The sequence below is a fragment of the Typopeltis vanoorti genome, chromosome 25 (genome assembly GCF_054136105.1).
Source record: "Typopeltis vanoorti isolate ZY-2024b chromosome 25, IOZ_Tvanoo_1.0, whole genome shotgun sequence".
NCBI lineage: Eukaryota > Metazoa > Arthropoda > Arachnida > Uropygi > Thelyphonidae > Typopeltis > Typopeltis vanoorti.
In genome coordinates, this window is record NC_143573.1 from 39295711 (window position 1) to 39318129 (window position 22419).

Consider the following 22419-nt stretch of genomic DNA (forward strand, 5'->3'; position numbering starts at 1 on the left):
GGATATCATATTCAACTTGGGAACTAATCAAAAGAAGGTGGATGGAAAAACAAAGAGACACAGGGACTGAAGAATATAAAAGATTATGTAGAGAAGTCAGAAGAACCATCAAGCAGGACAAGGAAAAGTTCTATACTAATAAATGTGAAGAGATAGAGTTCCAGATGAGGAGGCACAATTATAAAATGATATTTTATTTAGTTCATGACTTAAAGCACAAGTTGAAACCCAAATTGAATGTCATCAAAGACAGGAATGGAGCATTACTAACAGAAGAGTTGGAAATCAAAAACAGATGGAAAGAATACTGTGAGGAACTACAGCAGAGTGGATAAAGAAATGTGGAGTCCTCTCACCAGGAAAATTTTGATTTGGAACCTCCTCCACTTAGGCATGAAGTTGAAAGAGCAGTTAAGCAGATTAACAATAATAAGGCCCCAGGTGCAGATGAAATCCCAGCAGAATTAATTAAGGCCACAGGGGATGGAGGAATAACAGTTCATAGATTGATTACAAGGATATGGGGAGACAGGATCATGGCCTAGAGACCGGAAGAAGTCTGTTTTCATACCACTATATAAGAAAGGTCATATGAAAGCGTACAAGAACTATAGAACTATTAGTTTAATATCTCATGCAAGCAAAGTTTTATTGAAGATCGTGCTAAATAGGATTGAAGACAAAGTTGAGACAGAGATGCCCAAGGAACAAGCAGGTTTTAAGAAAAGTGAGAGCACCAGAGATCAGATCCTTTGCCTTAAACAGATCATAAAAAAATATAAAGGATTCAGACTCTCTCTGGTAATGTGTTTCTTAGACTACTCTAAAGCTTTTGACTGTGTTGAGCATGTGAAACTATGGGACGTAATGAAAAGAATGGGTTTTCCTCAACACACTATCAGGTTGATAGCCAACTTGTACAGGGAGCAAGAACAGGTGTTGGATTGACTGACTGACTTCAAGTTGGAAAAGGAGTTAGGCAAGGATGTTTACTTTCTCCTCACTTGTTTAGTACATAAATGGAGGACATCATGCATGAAGCATTGGATGAGCTCAAGACATGAATTAGGATAGGAGGCAGATTGATCAGTAATCTGAGGTATGCTGATGAGTACTCCTTTGTAATGACATGGAAGAACTAGGACTAATTCTTGACAAAGTTAACAAGATCAGTAATAACAGAGAACTTCAACTCAATCCTAGCAAGACAAAGATTATGGTTCTCAAAGGAAATATAAATAGGGAAGCTCTTGAGAAACAAGTGTACCTTAATGGAGAAAGAATTAGGAAGTCAGCAAGTTTAAGTACCTGGGATCCATTATTTATGTGAAGAATTGCTATTCAGTCAGAGACCTGTCTAAAATAGGGAAGGATGATCTATCTCCATGGGAACAAAGTTGAGGATTTTAGATGCAGTTGTTTTTCCAACAGCGACTTATGGATATGAGACTTGGAACCTGAAGAAGTCAGATAAGATATCTGCTTTCGAGATGTGGTGTTACAGAAAGCTGTTGATGATATCATATACTGAAAAACGTACAAATAAATAGGTTTAGAAAGGATCAGTTGAACTTTAAGGCTCCTTAAGGATACTGACAGAAGAAAGTTAAAATATTTTGGACACATTGAAAGGATGGAAGGGGGACTTCTCAGAACAGTAATAGAAGGTAAAGTTCCTGGAAAAAGAGGAAGTGGGGGATAGACTATCAATGAGATGGATGGATGGATGGATGGATGGATGGTGTGTGTGTGTGTGTGTGTGTGTGTGTGTGTGTGTGTGTGTGTGTGTGTGTGTGTGTGTGTGTGTGGAGTGACTGATCTTCAGAGAATTGAGGCCTCCAGTAAAACAAACAACAGAACTACATGGTGAGGCCTGGTGTGGCACATCACCGAGCATCGAAGTGACCATACGGCATCTGTAGAAGCCCAGAGAACATATAGATAGATAGATCAAATATGATCTACTCCAGCTACCTTTCCACATTTCAAATTTCTGATGGCTTTTTTTTTTATACCTCAAACATTGATATATATACTCTTGTTTGCATTCCTCTTAAAATTTTTCCACTTCTGTTTTGTCAGTGTTTATTTCATTTAACAGTCTTCCAAAGTAATTATTCCAGACATCTAGGATATCCTTATCTTCAGTTTCCATGTCACCTTTATCATCTTTGATTCCTTTTACAGTACTCTTTCCTCCATTTCTAAGCTTTTTTAATAATCTTCAATAAAGGTCGAAACTGGTCAGGTAGTGGCCCTTCCCTTAATGCATAGCATTATACAAATGTACCTCTCAAGGAGAATTTAAAATTACTTGCTGACATCTTTCCAGAAGACATTATAAAGCTATTTGATTTCATAATACACTCTGGATATTTCTTATGTCAAAACAAATTTTACAGCCAAGTAGAAGGAACAGCCATGGGAAGTCCTCTCTCTCCTGCTTTAGCCAACTTTTATTTAGAAGATCTAGAAAAAGTCCTCTTCTCATCTATTTTCCCTCAACCATCCTTTTGGGTAAGATATATAGATGACATCTTTACTGTATGGCTGCACAACAGACTCCTTACCTTCTTTTTTTAAACAGTATCAATTCCTTACATCGTATAAAGTTTACTATGGAAATGAAAGAAAACTAGTTATCTTTTTTTAGACATTCTCCTCATCCGGTCACCTTTAAATACTCTTACAACTACAGTTTACAGGAAACCAATGTTCACAGGTAGTTATATTCTTAAAGAATCAGCCCATCATCCTCGTCAAAAAACAGGAATCATAAAATGTCTTATCAGAAGAGCCAAAATTAATTGTTCTACTTCTAATTTTCTACAGAAAGAACTTTCTACTATCCAACAACACATGAAACTCAATGGCTTTTCCGAAAAGAGTACTCAACATCTTCTCGATTCTTATAATCCACCACAAAACAACGAAGATTCAACACGTCGAGTTCCAATTCCTTACATCTCCGGGATTTCAGAACCTATCGCAAGAATTCTGAAGATAACTTGTTAATACGTATTCACCTATTAACAAATTATCTTCCAATTTTCCTTCTGCTAAAGAAAAACGCTCAACTATATCTGTTCCTGGAGTTTATCAAATTCCCTGCAACTGTGATCTCTCCTATTTTGGACAAACTGGATGTTCTCTTGAAAAAAGAATCCGAGAACATCAATCCTCCATTCATCACAACAAACCTGAAAAATCTGGATTGGCTCAGCACGGGATTGAAACTAACCACAACATCCTTTGGTCAAAAACTCGCCTCTTACATAGATCCCTTTATAAATTTGAACATTTATTCAAAGAAAGTGTAGAGGCCTTACTCCATCGTCCTAACCTGAATCGGAATGATTGCATATCTATATCAAAAATCTGGGAAAGTCTAATCAGGATAACTCATTAATTCACATTAATTTTATGTTATTTAATATCATTAATTATTATCTTTATTTCAATCATGTCTCTGCTTAAAAATATTCCCTTTAATGCTTAGTGATATAACATCACACAGCTTGTTCTATTTTTAAATGATCTATTGTTAGTATTTCACCTTGTATTTTTTTAAAACTGTTCTTGTAGTGCCACTGAAGATGGTCTGCTATTTCCAGACTGAAATATTTGGTTAATTAAATATCTTTCTTGTGTTTACGTGCATATATTATTCAGTCTTTATGTCACAGGTATCCTTAAAGCATCAAACTGCATACAACTCTGTCGTACAATTACTGCAATCAAGGGCGATCTGATTGGATATGATAGTCAGGAAATACAGCAGCACAACTGACAGAGGTCTCAGATCTTGAACTGCCAGTATATATGGGTAGGAAATCAGAGTGCTCTGCTCTGTGCACATTAAATAACTGCAGGTAGACATATGATAGAGTAAGGGAAATGCGCTAAAAGCACTAGAAATGATCCGTAATACCTGGTGACAGATGAGATCCAAACATCACATGCTACTCTCCCTTGCAGAACCATAGTGTAGCTTTGAATGAACAAGTGCCTGATAATGGTGAAGCAAAGAAGATCAATCTGAATCCCATTCAGTGCAAAGGATACTGAATACTCTCTTGAACTTTTCTCTTAGATGATGAATGGTCACTAAAAACACAGGCTTCTTTCTGTCAAAGATGAGTCATAATGACTTGGCTTCTATTGCTATTGGAATAATATTTTGCCCAATTCTTAACTCTGGATTTGTGTGAAGAGTGCATTTATGAAAAAACTGAACACAGACACTTTTTTCCTGCTGAAAACATGAACATTGCTAAAAGCCCATGAAGAGACATGATAGATTGCTTGTTGAAGTTGTCTTTAAATTACCCTCATGTTATAAGAATGACAGTAAATTATGAAGTCATCAACAATATAGAGCATCGCCTATATGACACCTTTATAGTAAACAGTAAGGCAGCCTTGGGGAACACCCTCTCTTTGGTAAAATGACTGGGATAACGTGCCTCCCACTTGTACTTGGGAGATTTTGCTAGAGAGAACCTTTTTGATAAAAATAGAAAGATGCCACCTGAGATCTAGATTATAGAAGTCTTTTAATATGACATATCTCCAGGTTGTGCCATAAGTTTTCACCCTATCAGACTCTTCCAACACTTTTTAGACAGACCTTCAAGTTCATATATTTTAATATGTTGAGAAAAAAGTGCAATTTAAAACATGTTGAAAGTCTGATGGTTGTGAGCCACTGGGGAAAATTTGGTAACAACGATAAAGTTTTATATCTGGGTACAACTGTCAATATGCTGACTATCTTCAGTCGGTTCAAGGATTACATGCTTAGTTTTTCAATAAAATGCTTAACTGTCTCCTTGTTAAGCATTTTCTGTAAAATGCTTAACAAGGAGATATCTACACATTACATTGTACCAGAACAAAAATGCTGCATTATACATATAGCAATGATAAGAAGAAAACCATAGGCTTGAATATTTAGAGGAAATCTTAATTAAAAATGGTTATACAGTAATCCTTCAATTACCTTACCATATATTCAATTTACTTGTTAGATAACTGAAGAGGTAGTTAGTGAAGGAGTAGAGTACATGGTCTGTACTAGAAGCCAGTAAACAGAATTCAAGAAATTCAAGGGTCAGTTAACTGAGAGTGTGGTTATTTGAAGGATAGATAATTGAGAAATCTCATTAAATTAAAAGTATCATTAACATCTTACAACAAATCCAGAGAGTAGTCTGATAGTCATCATTCAAATTCCTGCCATGTACTCTCAAGGGGTGTACAGGATATGATAGTACTATATGAAAAAAATTACATCATTACTAACTTCCTATCTACAATTTTCCTCCAAATCAGTCTGTTACTTGTCAGGACTCCAACAGTATCAGAGCTTATATTTCTATCGTCTAAGGGCACTTTGTACCGTATCAATCCACCTATATCTTGGTCTTCCTCTGGGTTGTTTTGCTGCCAACCTGGCAGAGAACACCTGTTTTGCTAATCTATTTTTGCCCATTCTGTTTAAATGACCATACCACCTGAGATTAGCTCTGCTAACGCATTACTGGATGATGACAATGTCAAGTTCTTTCCTAATATCCTTATTTTTAATATGATATTGCCATTGATGCCATCTGTTCACGCCTATAATCTTTCTCAGCACTCTCATATCTGTGGTCTCTAGTCTTTGGTCAAGTGTTTTACTTCTGACCCAGCTCTCAGATCCATAAGTTAAAACTGGTTTGAACACTGTCTTGTATACAGCTAACTTAGTGTTCCAACTAATTTCTCTCTTATTCCATCTAAATTTATTCAATTGACTTCCCACCATACCAACATTGCTGATTCTGTTGTCTATTTCTATATTTAATTTACCATCTTCACTAAAAATCATGCCTAAGTGCTGCTGAAGTATTTTACTTGTTCCACAGGTTCTCCATTCACAACACAGTTGACATTTTCAATGATTCTGCCTATTTTCATTGTCTTTGTCTTTTTTATTGCTGACCTTCATACCATATCTATTACAACAGCTATTCAATTTAGTCAGAGAATCTTGCAGACTTGTAGCAGATTTATTTAGAAGTATAACATCATCTGCATAAAGCAAAGAGCTGACATTAACATCTCCAATTTTGATATCACGTTTAATACCACTTTCCTTCATAATGTGATCCATATAGATAATGAATAACAGAGGGGATAATGTACATCCTTGTCTCACACCAGATTTAATATTAAACCATCTTCCTGTACTTCCTTCAATTCTAACTGCTGACTTACAACTCAAATAAAGACTAAGTATTGCTTGATATAATGCCCCACTGACACCATATAACTGTAGCGTATTGAATAGCTTCTCTCTTGGCACCTTGTCACATGCCTTTTCCAAATCGACAAAACTTAAATACAGATCTTTGTTATATTCCCATGCTTTCTCAACTATTTGTCGTAAAGTGAAGATCTGATCCTGACAGCCTCTATTTGGCCTGAATCCAGCTTGTTCTTCACCAAGCTTTTCTTCCACAATTCTTCTCAACCGTTTCTCAAGTATACTTGCATAAATCTTGCCAGGAACACTCAGTAGGGAAATACCTCTTATTTCCCTTTTTATATATGGGTACTATGAGAGCTCTACTCCAATCATCGGGAATACGCCACTCTGTCCAGGCTTTCTGAACTATGCAGTGCAGCCACTGTAAGACTTTTATACCACCATACTTCAGCATTTCTGGTTGAATATCATCTACTCCAGCTGCCTTTCCACATTTCAAGCCTTTGATGGCTTTTTCTACTTCTAGTATGGATATGTATTCCTGACTGCATGCCTGGTCAGTGTTTTTTACCACTGTGCTATCATCACTACTTGTTTCATTTAACAGTTTTTCAAAGTAATTACTCCATACTTCAAGCATAACATTTTCTCCCGTTTTCATCTCACCTTTATCATCTCCAACTCCTTTTAGAGCACTCTTTCCTCCATTCCTAAGCCTCTTCAACAACCTCCAGAATATTTTGCCACCTTCTTCAGATTTATTTTCTATATTCTTGCCAAAGTCTTCCCATGACTTTTGTTTAGCTAGTTTTACACAGTGTTTAGCTTTCTTGCATTTGTCTCTGTATTCTCTAAGAGCACAAGCTTGACTTATTTTACAGGAACTTTTGATATGCTTTCTTCTTTTCCTTCACCACCTCTTTAACTTCCTGTGTCCACCAGGGAGTTCTGATTTTTTTTTATCCTTGCAGACAACCTCACCACATGCCTCTCTGGCAGAATCAATGAATGTTTTCTTCAAGGTTTGCCACTGAATCTCAAGGTTTGATTCCTGTTTTCAAACTCTTTCATTTTTTCTTCAATAATCTTTGTGTATTTTAGTCTACAGTTCACATCTGAGAGCTGCTCAACTTTTATTCGCTTTAAAACTATCTTACGTTTTATTCTTTTCAATATGAAATTCAATTTTATCCTGCTCCAGACTAAATAGTGATCACTTCCAATTTCAAATCCTCTGTACACTCTGGTGTCCTGCACCAGGGAGAAAACATCACTATCAACAATAACATAGTCAATGAGACTTTTCTTATTCCTTGCCTCTTCTCTCCATGTGAATTTGTGCACATTTTTATGTTGGAACATGGTGTTAGTAATAACCAGTCCATGTCCTGAGCAGAAATTCAACAGATATTTGCCATTATTATTAGCTTTGCTCTTTTCACCAAATTTTCCCAAAATATTGTATAGTTTAAAAAAAAAAAAAATTCAACTGCAAAGGTGATGCTATTTTACTTTATATAAAAAATAAATAAATAAACATGATTAACAAACACAAAACAAAGTAATATAAAAGCTACCTCATTTCTATAATCCAACAGATATTTGCCATTATTATTATTAGCTTTGCTCTTTTAACCAAATTTTCCCAAAATATTGTATAGTTTAAAAAAAAAAAAATTCAACTGCAAAGGTAATGCCACTTCACTTTATATAAAAGTTAAATAAATAAATATGACTAACAAACACAAAACAAAGTAATATAAAAGCTACCTCATTTCTATAAGAAGCATTCACCATTCTATGATTATTCAAACTACCTCATCTATCATTAAAGAAGCTAGGAGGTTATAAGATATATTGTGGTTGTAGGTGAACATAATACAGATGTACAAAAAAGAAAGAGGATCATAAATCTGGTTTAGTCTTCTAAAACTAAGGAGAAATAATAGCATTATTTAGCAGCAAATAATGCTATTATTTGCTGCTAAATATTAAAGACCTTATCTCTCATATGACAGTTAGATTCAGAAGTTCAAGAAGCAATGGAAATTATTCATTCACTTGCACAGAATACAAGCAAAAGTTGGTCGATTGGTAGAGCCTCTGCTACTAATGGCTCAACAAAAAGTTAGGCAAGTTTGAGCATGGTTAGTAGTTGGAAGGGGTCAATCATTTGATGCTGTTGGCATACTCACCCTCAATGTCTTTGGACTCCTTGGAGGTGTCATATAATAATAATAATAAGAAGAATTGAAGATTAACACATTCAACCACTGGGAGTCTGCTCTTATAAAACAGTTTCATTTAGCAGAGATGGGATATGAAAGACAATATGTCAGCCAGATGAACAATGATACTTATTTGGTGCATCGCACGCTGGTTTTCATAAATTAAGGTACAAAGGGATAAATTGTGATAACATGTGGGGGGGAAGAAAGAGGGGAAAAAACATATGAAAGTCAGGGTACATTATGTAAAAAGAAATGCTGAGTCTGGTTATCATATATAAATGAATGGCGCTGTCAGCAGTATATGCAAATGAGCCATGGCATTAAAGTGGGCATTTTGGAGTGGTTTTCCATTTCATGTCTGGAGTGAGAACAAGATATTTTGTGATAGCAAGATTCTAAATTCTTGGAAATATGGCTGCGAGACATCGTTTAACTGACGAATTCCAGTGGAGAGCCATTGTAAGACAAGGGACCATCCAAAATCAGGTGAAAGTAGCCAGATGGTTGCATGTGAGTTGTTCCGTGGTTCACAGACTGTAACCAATTTCAACAGTAACAAACAGTATCCTTTGCTTGCTGAAACAGAGTGCTACTCTGAATCAGCTATTATCTGACCTCATGTTAGCTACAGGAACATGTGGTATCTGCATCCACCATCACAGAAAGCTTCATACAAAGGTGGTCTGTATGCTAGGCAACTCAGTACTCTGCATGCCTCTATTCTCACTCCATAGGTGTGAATGTCTGAAATGGACCATGCTCCAAGTCAACTGGACTGCAGACAATGGATTGATACTGTTTTCAGATGAGTCGAAATTTTGCTCTACAAAGCAATGCCACATACACTCTAATCTGGAGAGTACCAAGGACATCCCTCTAATATCCATGAAAGGGACATACTTATGGTGGAAGTAGTGTAATGGTTTGGGGAGGCATCTCATTGGATGGACACACCAATCTGTATGTGCTTCACAGCAGAATCATGAATGCTGCAATGTATGGAGATGAGTTCCTGGACCACTATATTCATATGAATCCTGGACCATCTGAATGCAAATGCAATAGGGGAGACATTTATTATACAAGATGATAATGTTTGTCCTCATTGAATGAAGCTCATGGACCAATATCTTCAACAAGAGACTACTGTGTGTATGGACTGACCAGTCAGGTCTCCTGACCTTTATATTGAGCATGACTGAAATGCTCAAGATAGGCAGGTTGCTGTTCTCAACCCCCCCCCCCCCCACAAAAAAAAACCTCTGGGACCTTAGGAAAGCTTTGCAGGAGCAATGGTTATTACCAATTAAATCCTTCGACACCATTATAAACAGTATGAAACATTGTTGCCAATGTTATATTGCTGTGAGTGGTGACCACATTCCTCATTGAGGCACTTTGACAATCTTATTTTGACCTCTTGTGTTTGATCACTGTCTTCATGTACCCATTTGTTAATGAATTAAACTATTTACAATTTTTGTGGGTGTTTATTTTATATCATCTCATATCATACTGCTTTCTGAATTACATAAAAATTCATGTTACAGTTTTTGAGTTATCATGATTTTTCTCTTCGTTCCTTATTTTATAGAAATCAATATGAAGTCTAACTGCACTGTACATATGAAGTCAAAATGTGCTTTACTGGAAGCAATCTATATAATGGATTTTTACCTTTTGAATGGTCACCAAATCCCAAGAGAAAAATCAAATTTTTTCTTGGGCTGACTTACATGTCATTATCTGGCACAAACAAATCACATATATAGCCTCTTTCTTCCTTTGCAAAAACTAAACATCTTTTTCTTCTCAAAACTCTACTTCTCTACGTGTTAATAGGTTTCACGGTATAATAAGAGCACGGATGGTTAAGAAAATAACTATTTATTAACTTAAAAGCTAATATTGTAATATAAAGTGATTGCAGCTAGTAAAAGCTGCAATCACTTTTATTAGCCCCACTGTTACACCGGATTGTGGTTATCTTGCCTTTGTAACAAACTTTGTGTTGTGTGCTCTGAAGATGCTGGATATAATACCAGCGAAATATTAGCTTTTAAGTTAATAAATAGTTATTTTCTTAACCATCTGTGTTCTTATTATACCGTGAAACCTATTACAACATGTCTGACGAACACATAAGCCTATCCACGCGTCTACTTCTCTACTTTCCGACCTTAGAAAACTATTCTCACATTTAGAATGGTGCACCAAATCCTCCCAAAAAATGCTTGAAGTCAGAAGATGGTTTTCAGAAGAAAACCACCCATGTTAAGTAATAACCTCCACACTCAGATTCACCCCAATTACCTTCATACAGACAGTGTACCTTTTATATAGGTATTTTCACGGATGCTATTCTTCTGAACTAGATATCTTCCTACTCTTTCCTAAATTTAAAGATGTAAATAAATGAGCAACTGCTAGTCAACATCCATTTGCTATTCAGCTTCCAATCTACAGAAACAACTTCTCATCCTGCTGTTTCATTCCATTAATCTCTGTTACTGGAACAAGGGCCATAATCCTAAGCTATTTAAGAAACTGATCATCAGATTCCATCTTTCTCTTTTAAAAAATAAGTAAAATAAATGTATATATATATATATATATATATATATATATATATAGTTATTTTTACAATAAACAATTAGCAGAAAAGTTGAATAAATTTATTATGGTTTATTATGTGGTGATCCACTCCTAAAGAGTGCTTTAGGAGTGGATCAGATTGACAAAAATGTTTGGAACTCACTTAATAGTCACTTCATTTTTGGTTAAGAAAAATGTATATTTACAAGAAGGACATTTATTACTATATTTAAGTTGAACATGTAACAATGACATTATTTACTCAAAAGAAGCCCTTTAATTCTGTAAAGAATTGGAATGAGAACTTTATAAAGTTTGAACAGCAATTACATACCTTACTTAGTCCATATAACACATGGGTACGTTCAGGATCAGGCAAAGTTGAAAAGCTCAGGACACTGTGGAATTCTCCTTTACCAAATACTGACAAGGCATAAACTTCATCAATAACTGCATGTAAATGGTGTCTAGGAAGATGCAAAATAGTTATTTTCATTGTATTACAATATTTGCATACATTTCAGAGAATAATCTGCATGCTCTTCAGAGAAAACTTTTAAAAATTAGAAATATAAAATATTTTTTTCATAATACAATACTTTATCCCACACTGAAATATCCATTAACAGGTTCAGCAACATATAACAGCATTCAGAAAGAAACATAATGATCATTACATTCCTGGTATGTGCCCTCATGGGAAGTAGAAAATACTATGATAGTAATAATATAAACTTTTCATGTAGTAATAATTTCACATAGCCATTTCTATATACTTAGTCCATTATTTGTCAGGACTGCACTACTGTAAAATCACATATTTCAGTCTTCTAAAGCAGTGCTTCCCAAACTTCTGGATGCCAGGGGCCCCCTTTGGAAAAATTAAAATATTTCACGTCCCCCCCCTCAAAAAAATCATAATAATATAGACATATATTATTAATATTTATTGTACTTATATTCAATACAAAGCATACACAGCGAATATTGCAAAAATCAAATGCAAATATTACATTTTTAGCATCTTATATACACATTTGCCATGGCACATTATCTCATATTTTTATATAGATAGATATATTGTTATTGTACATTTGCAGTACAAGAACATGAAACGTAAAACGATTAGTAATAAAGAAAGAATTAAAAACATAAAAGTTTAATAACAATTTAATGTGATGGATGTGTTTCAATACTGCTACACAAAAAGTCAATATCAGGTGAAATATTTGAAACTGCAATTCTTAGATTTCTGCTTTGAAATGAAACTTATATGAATAAGCATATATTTACTAATATTCATTAAATGCCGAAATACACAGGAAGCAAAATTTGTGAACCCCCACCAATGTATGATTTTTTTCCATTAAAATATAAAAAATAACAAAAAAGAAATAATAAATAAAAATTAAATATGCTTCTTTTAAGATAAAAAAATCACTTAGTCTTAAAACATTTTAAATTTGTTTTCATTATTTCATGTCCCCCCCCCCCTCAACAAAACATACGGCCCCCAGTTTAGGAAGCACTGTTCTAAAGCATTAATCCACCAAGAAAACATAGTCTTCCTCTGGGTCTTTTTATGACATACTTGTATCATTATTGTTATTATTACTATTTTCTCAGGCATCTCCAGGGAGTCAAAGTCTCATTGTAGAAGGCCCATGCTAACCATTATCGACACAGTAACTATCACACCTCTCCTTGAAGTCATTCACCAATGAAGCATTGACAACAGCCTCTGACAATCTATTCTGCCCATTCACCACTCTCCAAACAAAAAATCCAGTTCTCACACTCTGTACATAATTTCCAAGGATGACCTGAGTTTTCTTAACAGATATTAAATGCCTGTTTTGTCATATTTTCCTTTACATTCTGTTTTATTTAATTTGCATAAAGTAAAGAGCTGAGATCAGCATCTCCAATTTTGATATCAGGCCTAATACCACTTTCCTTCATAATGTGATCCATATATATGATGAATAATAGTGGAAGACAGTGAGCGCCCTTATCACACCTCATTTTACATTAAACTCTCCTCCAATACTTATGCTAAAAAAAAAAAAAAAAAAAAAAAAAAAAACCAGCACAATTATATAGCAACAAACAGGACATTATATCAATTTCAATGTCTTTCTCAAGGCAACTTGTCCTTCCACGCCTTTGGTAGATTTACAAAAGTAAAATATAGATCCTTGTTATATTCGCATGATATCGCAACTATTTGTTCTAAAGTGAAAATCTGATCCAGACAACCACTATTTGGACTGAACCCAGCTTAATCTTCTCCAAGTTTCCCTTCAACAATTTTTCTTAGGATTTTTTTTTTTTTTTTTGAAGTAGGCTTGCATAAATCTTATCAGGAACACAGCAGGAAAATTCTTCTAATTCTCACATTCATTTGTTTTATTTTCTTTTTAACAGCTATTGGGGGGAGGGGGGCTGGAAAGTTCTGATAAACACCTAGAACAAAAATGATATTACCCTCCCTGCAAACCAGCCATGATGTCTAGATAAATCTGGATACGATTCTGTAACACCTATTGAATAACATGGATAAAAAGTGCAATTTGGTCTCAATATTTCATCTACCTCGCCAGTAGGGAGGTTAAAGTTACTGATATAACCACAAGAAAGAACATACTAATATTAGAGTTATGAAGGTAATATATTCCTATTTCCTCATATATGTTCTTCCTTGTGATTATATCAGTTTTTTTAATATTATTTTTGTTCTAGGTGTTTATCAAAACTTTCCAGCCCCGCCCCTTGTATGTATTATGAGGGCTCTACTCCAATCTTCTGGAATTCAACCCTCTGACCATGCCATCTGAATTATGCAGTGCAGCCAATTTAAGGCTTTTATTTATTTTTATTATGAATAATTGCCCATCCATAGTACACTAGTACTGTGGATGGACAATTATATACTCCAACTACCATTCCAAATTTCAGGTTTATGGTTTTTGCTACTTCAAGTATTGATATGCATTCTTGACTGCATTCCATGTGAATATTTTCTATCACTGCTTTGTCACTACTTACTTCATTTAGCAATCTTTTAAATACAGTGGTACCTTGGATTGCGAGTAACTTGGTCTCGAGTTTTGCAGGATGAGCAAAAATTTTTAATAAATTTTAACTTGATAAACGAGCAAGATCTTGCAACATGAGTATTACCTATACGCTTTGTCTGCCGAGCGTCACGTGATCACAAGCCACTCGGGATTGTGGGTAATCGTCACGCACGCTCGGTCTCAGTTGGCATACCTCATTCGTATAGTCAACATTCGTGCTAGCGTTGTGACCACGTGTGTGTGCGTAAAGCATTTTTTTTTTATTTTGTGTCCAAATGTAGTGACCGTTCTTTAGTAACTGTACTACGACAATGGCCCCAATGAAGAAAAGGGTTGAAAAGGAAGGCAGTAAGAAGAAGGAGATGATTATGGTGGAAGCATGAACAAGGTATGCAAGTGGCTGCCATCGCAAGATTTTATAAGAAGTCTACGTCAATGATTTGCACAGTATTAAAGAAGAAAGAAGAACTAAGGGGGCTAGATGTAGCAAAAGGAGTCACGATAGTATCAAAGCAATGGCCACGTATTCTGGAAGATGTAGAAAAGTTGCTTTTGGTGTGGATAAATGAGAAGCAACTAACAGGTGATACTGTGACCGAGAATTTGATCTGTGAGAAGGCAAAGGTCTTGTACGCCGACCTCGTAAGTAAACTGCCAGGTACGTCTACAGAAAACGAAGAAGGCTTCACGGCGAGCAGGGAATGGTTTGATAAATTTAAGAGGAGAAGTGGCATCCATAATGTTGTGAGGCACGGAGAGGCTGCGGAGTTCGGACGTAAAGGTAGCCGAAGTGTTCACTGCCGAGTTCCAGAAGCTCATGGTTTCCGAGTGTTACCTGCCACAGCAAGTTTTTAACTGCGATGAAAGTGGGCTTTTTTTTGGAAAAAGATGCCAAAGAGGACCTACATTACAGCAGAAGAGAATGCAATGCTTGGTCACAAGCCCATGAAAGACCGTCTCACTCTCTTGCTGTGGGCTAATGCAAGCGGTGATTTCAAAGTCAAGCCCCTGCTCGTGTATCATTCTGAGAATCCACGAGTCTTAAAGAAATGCAAGGTGCAGAAGAGCCAGTTAAACATTATGTGGAGGTCCAACAGCAAGGCTTGGGTCACTCGTATCTTGTTCACTGAGTGGATTAACAAGGTCTTCGGTCCTGCAGTGAAGAAATACCTTTTAGAAAAAAAATTGCCAATCAAAGTCTTGCTGGTTATGGATAATGCTCCTGTTCGTCCTCCAAGCCTTGAGGACGATTTACTGGAAGAATTCGAGTTCATTAAGGTGAAGTTCCTTCCTCCCAACACTACTCCATTACTCCAGCCCATGGATCAGCAGGTCATTTCGAACTTTAAAAAGCTTTACACCAAGGCACTATTTCAGCGACGCTTCGAGGTGACTGAAGGAACTAACCTTACCCTCTGAGAGTTTTGGAAAAATCATTTCCACATCGTAAACTGCGTCAAGATCATCGATAAAGCCTGGGATGGGGTCACCAAGAGAACCCTTAATTCTGCTTGGAGAAAACTGTGGTCTGATTGTGTCGAGGGGTTTGCTCGTGAACAGGAGCTGCCAGTTGTCGATGAAATTGTGTCCTTGGGGGAAGACCATGGGACTGGAGGTGAATGACGATGACATTCAAGAGCTGGTGGAGGAACATGGCCAGGAGTTTACCACCGACGAACTGATGGATCTGCATTGCGAGCAACAGCAAGAGGTTATGGAGGAGATCTCGTCTGAGGAGGAGGAGAAAAAGACGGAGACATCGCTTTCTTCAAATGAGATTAGGGAGGTGTGTAAAATGTGGGAAACAGTGCAAAATTTTGTAGAAAAGCACCACCCGAGTAAGGCTGTGGCAGTGCGAGTGATGAATCTGTTTAACGACAATGCGATGTCATATTTCCGTGAAATCCTCAAAAGGAGGTAAAAGCAAGTGTCATTGGATAGGTTCCTTGTTAAAGTCGCACAAAAAGAAAGAGTCAACAGATAGCAGTGATTCCGTTAGTGATAATGAAAGTCGTCCTACCTAATACAATTACAGTACTGTAATATCTAATTGTAATGTAATTAATAAATTTGATTACTTTATGTATATTACATTTAAATAATAAAAATATAAAAAGGTATACATATATAACGTATACGAAGGTATATGCATTTTGTATTAATCACATTTATATGAATATTTTTGAGTTTTGGAACGAATCATCTGAGTTTCCATTATTTCTTCTGGGGGAATTCGCTTTGATATACGAGTGCTTTGGATCACAAGCACGTTTCCGGAACAAATTATGCTCGCTGACCAAGGTACCATTGTAATTACTTCAGACATTTAGAATATATAAAGTTCACATTGTCATTTACCATTTCTGATTCATTTTGCAGTACTCGTTCCTTCATTTCAAAGCTTTTTAAGTAGTCTCCAAAACATTTTGCCAACTTTCTATTATTTTTATTCTATAGTCTTACCAAAGTTTTCTTATAACTTTTGTTTAGCTACTTTAATATTTTAAAGTAGCTAAACAATAATATTTCAGAAAATCAACATATATTCTCTCAGAACATATGTTGATTAAGGGTCAAAGCTGTATAACCGAGAGGAGACCTCCACATAGCCTTTAAAGGAATGCGGAGAACCGACCAGGGCTTCTGACCTAATGTCCAATCCTCACCTTCTCGTGGTGCACCCTGTTGGATATCTACTTGGATACTGAACAGACGAGGATGGGCTGGCAATTTGGGATTTAGCCGACCAAATTGTATTCTTATTGGTTAAACCAAAATATAGAATGATGGTACAACATGACAAAATTTCATGACGGCTGGGCCGTCGCCCGGTTAAACAAGGCCCCCGTTGTTTTCCCCAGGGAACCAGGGCGAACAGCGAAAAGTCAGCTACTGGAACAAATCTGAAAATAAACCCCAACTCAACATCACCAGAGTTAAAGACCGGTACTATCAACGTAAGAAGCCTGAATGGCAAAGAAATGGAGCTAGCTGAGGAATTAGATAAGTACCAGATCGACATAATAGGGGTGACTGCAACAAAAAAGACCAAAACTGGTGAGATCTTTCTGAGCAATAAATACAAAATGTTATATTCAGGCAATGACAATCAAGGAAAAGAAGGAGTAGCCATAGTATTCAACACAAAATATGAGGCTAATCTTCTTGAATGGCCTTTGTTATTTATTATCTATATGGATCACATTATGAAGGAAAGTGGTATTAAACATGATATCAAAATTGGAGATGTTAATGTCAGCTCTTTGCTTTATGCGGATGATGTTATACTTCTAAATAAATCTGCTACAAGTCTGCAAGATTCTCTGACTAAATTGAATAGCTGTTGTAATAGATATGGTATGAAGGTCAGCAATAAAAAGACAAAGACAATGAAAATAGGCAGAATCATTGAAAATGTCAACTGTGTTGTGAATGGAGAACCTGTGGAGCAAGTAAAACATTTCAGCTATTTAGGCACAATTTTTACTGAAGATGGTAAATTAAATATAGAAATAGACAACAGAATCAGCAAAGCTGGTATGGTGGGAAGTCAATTGAATAAATTCATATGGAATAAGAGAGAAATCAGTCGGAACACTAAATTAGCTGTGTACAAGACAGTGTTCAAACCAGTTTTAACTTATGGATCTGAGAGCTGGGTCAGAAGTAAAACACTTGACCAAAGACTAGAGACCACAGATATGAGAGTCCTGAGAAAGATTATAGGCATGAACAGATGGCATCAATGGCAATATCATATTAAAAACAAGGATATTAGGAAAGAACTTGACACTGTCAGCATCCAGGAATGCGTTAGCAGAGCTAATCTTAGGTGGTATGGTCACTTAAACAGAATGGGCGAGGAAAGATTAGCAAAACAAGTGTTCTCTGCCAGGTTGGCAGCAAAACGACCCAGAGGAAGACCAAGATATAGGTGGATTGATACGGTACAAAATGCTTTAGACGATAGTAATATAAGATCTGATAATGTTGGAGTCTTGACAAGTAACAGACTGATTTGGAGGAAAATTGTAGATAGGAAATTAATAATGATGTAATTTTTTTCATGTAGTATTATCATATCCTGTACACCCCTTGAGGGTACATGGCAGGAATTTGATGATGATGATGATATATGTTGATTTTCTTGCTGATAGCCTTTGGTATGAAAGAATACCAAAAATTATAAAGTGACATGTGAACTTTATATATTATAGATGTCTGAAGTAATTACTTTAAAAGATTAATAAATGAAATAAGTAGCAATGAAACAGTAATAGAAAATATTCACATGGAATGCATATCAGTACTTGAGGTAGCAAAAGCCATCATAAACCTGAAATTTAGAACAGCAGCTGGAGTAGATAATTGCCCATCCACAGTACTAGTGTACTTTAGATGCGCAATTATCCATAATAAAAATAAATACTTTCTTCTTTTCCATGATTGCATCTTTAGTTTTTTGAGTAAACCAAAGAGTTCTGATTTTTCTATCCTTGCAAAAATCATCATATGTTTCTCTGTCAGAATCAATCAATGTTTGATTCTTCCTGACAACCTCTTCAGATTTTGCCTCTGAGTTTCCAAGGTTTAGTTCTTGTATTCAAACTCTTTCAGTTTTTGTTGAATAATATTTGTATGTTTCAGTCTACAGTTCACCTCTGAAATCTGCTCAACTGACCGTTTTAAAAACTTTCTTATACATCCTCCCCCCCCCTATGATGTTCATTTTTCTGCTCAAAACTAAATGCTAAAGACTTCCTATTCCAAATTTCTTGTATACTCTTGTGTCTTTACATTTGAATTTGAGCACACCATTTGAGACTGGAAAAAGTGTCGCTGAATGAAGTGAAAATGGATGTGCAGAACCAGGGAAACTAGAACTACCAAGGGGGGGGGGAGTGGATATGCAGACATCAGTGAGACAGTTGAGTGTAAAAATGTATATAATGTACCCGAGCCAGCACTAAGGACAAAAAATGGGAATGGGACATTTAGAATAACGCATCAAGATAGGGGTGGAATAAAGGGATCACTGCATTTCATGTATACTAATGCCAGGAGTATTAGGAACAAGAAGGAAGAATTTTTGGCCTTGATTGGCTCTTCCTGGCCACAGGTTATTGGCATTAGTGAAACATGGCTGACGGAAGATGATATAGTTAGTGGGATAGAATGTGTAGGTTATAGTGTGTTTGGGAGGGACAGAGAGAATAAAATGGAGGGAGGGGTGTTATTGATGATAGCTGATGAACTGCAGCCAAGGAGAATTGAAGTTGTATTGCAGGATAGTGAAAGGAGCTCATTGGAGGCTATTTGGTGTGAGATTGAGACTGGCAGAATAAAATATACAGTTGGGTGCTGCTATAGACCAGGTGATGGAATAGATGGTGGAGATAGGCATAAACAAATTGATGAAATGAGTGGAAGGTGGGTAATTATTATGGGCGATTTCAACTATGGTAACATTCATTGGAAGGAGGAGAGGACACATGTGAGGAAGGAAATGGATTTTATTCAATTATTAAGGGATAACTATCTGAGACAGCATGTAATTGAAAATACTAGAGGTGTGAGAGTGCTTGACCTGGTAATAGCATCTCGCAATTTGACTGTAATGAATATGACCATGTTGCCACCTATTGGTGAGAGTGATCATAAGGTCTTGACCTGGGAGGTGGCTAAAGGTGTGGGATTTTTGACTAAGACAAGGTATATGTGGAATTACCGTGCCAATAAGTATGACAAAAGCTTAGGAGATTACTTGGATCAGTGCCATGGCATGTACAACTGCACAAGGCTGGACGTCGATAGAGCATGGGAAGTGGTCAAGGAGCATTTACAGGAGGTTATGGCTTATTGTATACCTAGGGTCCGAATAGTAAAACAAGTAGGGGTTAAATGGATGAATAACATCATTAAGCTTGAGCTGCAAAAAAAGAAACAACTGTGGAGGAAATTTAAAGAAAGGGGTGACCTGCAGACACACAAACGGTACAAAGTGCAGGCCAGAAGGGTAACGAGTGTGGTAAAAACAGCAAAAGCCGATTATGAAAGGAAACTAGCTATGCAAGCAAAAGAGAATTCCAAACAGTTCTTTCAATATGCTGCAAGCAAGAAAAAACTGTACATGGCAAAATGATTTTAAGGAATGACGATGGTAAGGAGGTCACTGAACCAGTCGATATAGTGGAGTTACTGAGCACGCACTTTGCAAAAGTATATCATCCAGGTAGTGACATTGAAAAAATGAAGAAACCATTAGTTTATACGGGAATTGTGATGAATGAAGTGGAGGTGAATAGTCTATTACAGAACCTTAATGTGAATATATCTGAGGGACTGGATGGTATACCGGCATGGGTCTTGCGTGAAGCGGCTAAGGAATTATCAGTGCCCTTGACCATGTTGTTTAATCTGAGTCTCGGGTCTGGTTTAGTCCCGAAGGCGTGGAAAGAGGGGAAAATAGTTTCACTGCATAAAGGAAGATCCAAGACTATGGTTGCAAATTACTGACTGATAAACATATCAGGAGTCGTTGTCAAGGTCTTGGAGAAAGTAGTCAAGGGAAAAATACAGGAATGGAGTGATGAAAATGAGATACTGTACAGGGAACAGCATGGCTTTGTGAAGGGTAGATCATGCCTCAGTAACTTGCTCAAGTTTTATAACAGGGTGACGGCTGAACTGGATAAGGGAAATGGGTTTCCAGTGATACTGCTGGATCTGGCAAAGGCATTTGACAGGATACCACATGGAATTCTAATCCGTAAACTACAACATATGGGAATGGATATGGGGTTGGTGAGATGGATAGGTGGGTGGTTGATGGAGAGATATCAAAGAGTAGTTTATTCAGGAGTAGAATCCAAAAGATGACCTGTGACTAGTGGTGTGCCGCAGGGTTCTGTTCTTGGACCACTGCTGTTTAATCTGTTCATTAACGATACAGGGAAGGATCTAAGTGGAACAGTTCATTTGTTCGCTGATGATGCAAAGTTGGGTAGGGCAATAATGAATGCAGAAGAGGTCAAAGTCTTGCAGGATGACTTAGATAGATTGGAGTTCTGGGCTAGGGAGAATGGATGTCAATTTAATATGACAAAATGTAAGGTTATGTATTTTGGGGTGAAAAGATTAGCAGCAGTATACCACATTGGTGGAACTGCACTCCAAGAGATTGATGAGGCCAGGGACTTGGGAGTGTTGGTGGATAGGGAGATGAAGTTTAGGGGGCACATTGCGAAAGTAGCTAAATCAGCTCATCAACTCACTTGGTTGCTGAAAAATACCTTGACGAGCAGAGACAAGCAAGTTATTGGACCTCTGTACTGAGCCCTGATAAGACCTCATCTCGACTACTGTGCCAAGATTTGGTCACCTCGGTTCCTTCTTGATAGGGAGGAGGTGGAGAGGATCCAGAGGCGAGTGACTAAGATGATAGCAGGTCTATGGAATGAACCATATGAGAACAGGTTGAAGATTTGTGGGTTGCAGAAACTAGTTGATAGGCGGTAAAGGGGAGATATGATTGAGACATTCAAATTGTTAAAAGGATTCTATAGGATTAATACAGAGGATATTTTTGAGATCAGGACTGGTGGTGGGAGAACTAGGGGACACCTATGGAAGCTGGGCAAGAGTGTGGTTAGCAGGGGTGTTAGAGCTGGGTTCTTTACTTTTAGAGTGGTAAATGAGTTGAATAAGCTGCCAGAGTCTGTTGTGGGTGCTATGACAGTGAGCGAGTTCAAGGCAAGGTATGATAGATACTGTGAGAATGTTGAATAGTTGTGTGGACATGATGTTTAGGGCCTCCCTCGATGAGTCTAAGGACTCCCTGGAGTAGCCTGAAATAATAATAATAATAATTATGTGACAATGGTATTAATAATGATTAGTGTGCATATCCTGAATAGGAATAGCAGATATCATTATTATTACTTTTGATATTTCCAAATTTTCTCAAAACATTCCTATATGTCTTATATTCATTTCCTGCTCTGCTGTTTAGTTCTGAAACAAAGTCCAACTTTTCTTTTTATGTTGGCTGCTTTCTTTCTGATGATGAAAAAAATTCCTCCACCCACTTAATAGAATGCACTGCATGCTCAATTTCCCCATTTTTCTGCTGTTTAATTCTGCAAAAAGTTCCAACTGATCTCTTGAATTGCTTTCTCACTGCCATTTCAGTTATGCTTGCTGTCCCCAACCACTGCTGCCAACTCACTACCGGGTACTATCTTGCACCCAAACTCTCTCA

At 36.8% G+C, this 22419-nt stretch overlaps 1 protein-coding gene across 3 annotated transcripts in view; it reads right to left on the minus strand.

Annotated features, from left to right (window-relative positions):
• LOC150092677 (putative inactive 1-aminocyclopropane-1-carboxylate synthase-like protein 2) overlaps positions 1-22419 on the minus strand; it is a 244260-nt gene that overhangs the window by 59643 nt on the left and 162198 nt on the right. For all 3 annotated transcript variants that reach the window (XM_090414510.1, XM_090414509.1, XM_090414507.1), the window contains exon 10: positions 11414-11546. In XM_090414510.1, coding sequence (XP_090270636.1) covers positions 11414-11546 — 133 coding nt within the window. The remainder of the gene's footprint in view (positions 1-11413; positions 11547-22419) is intronic.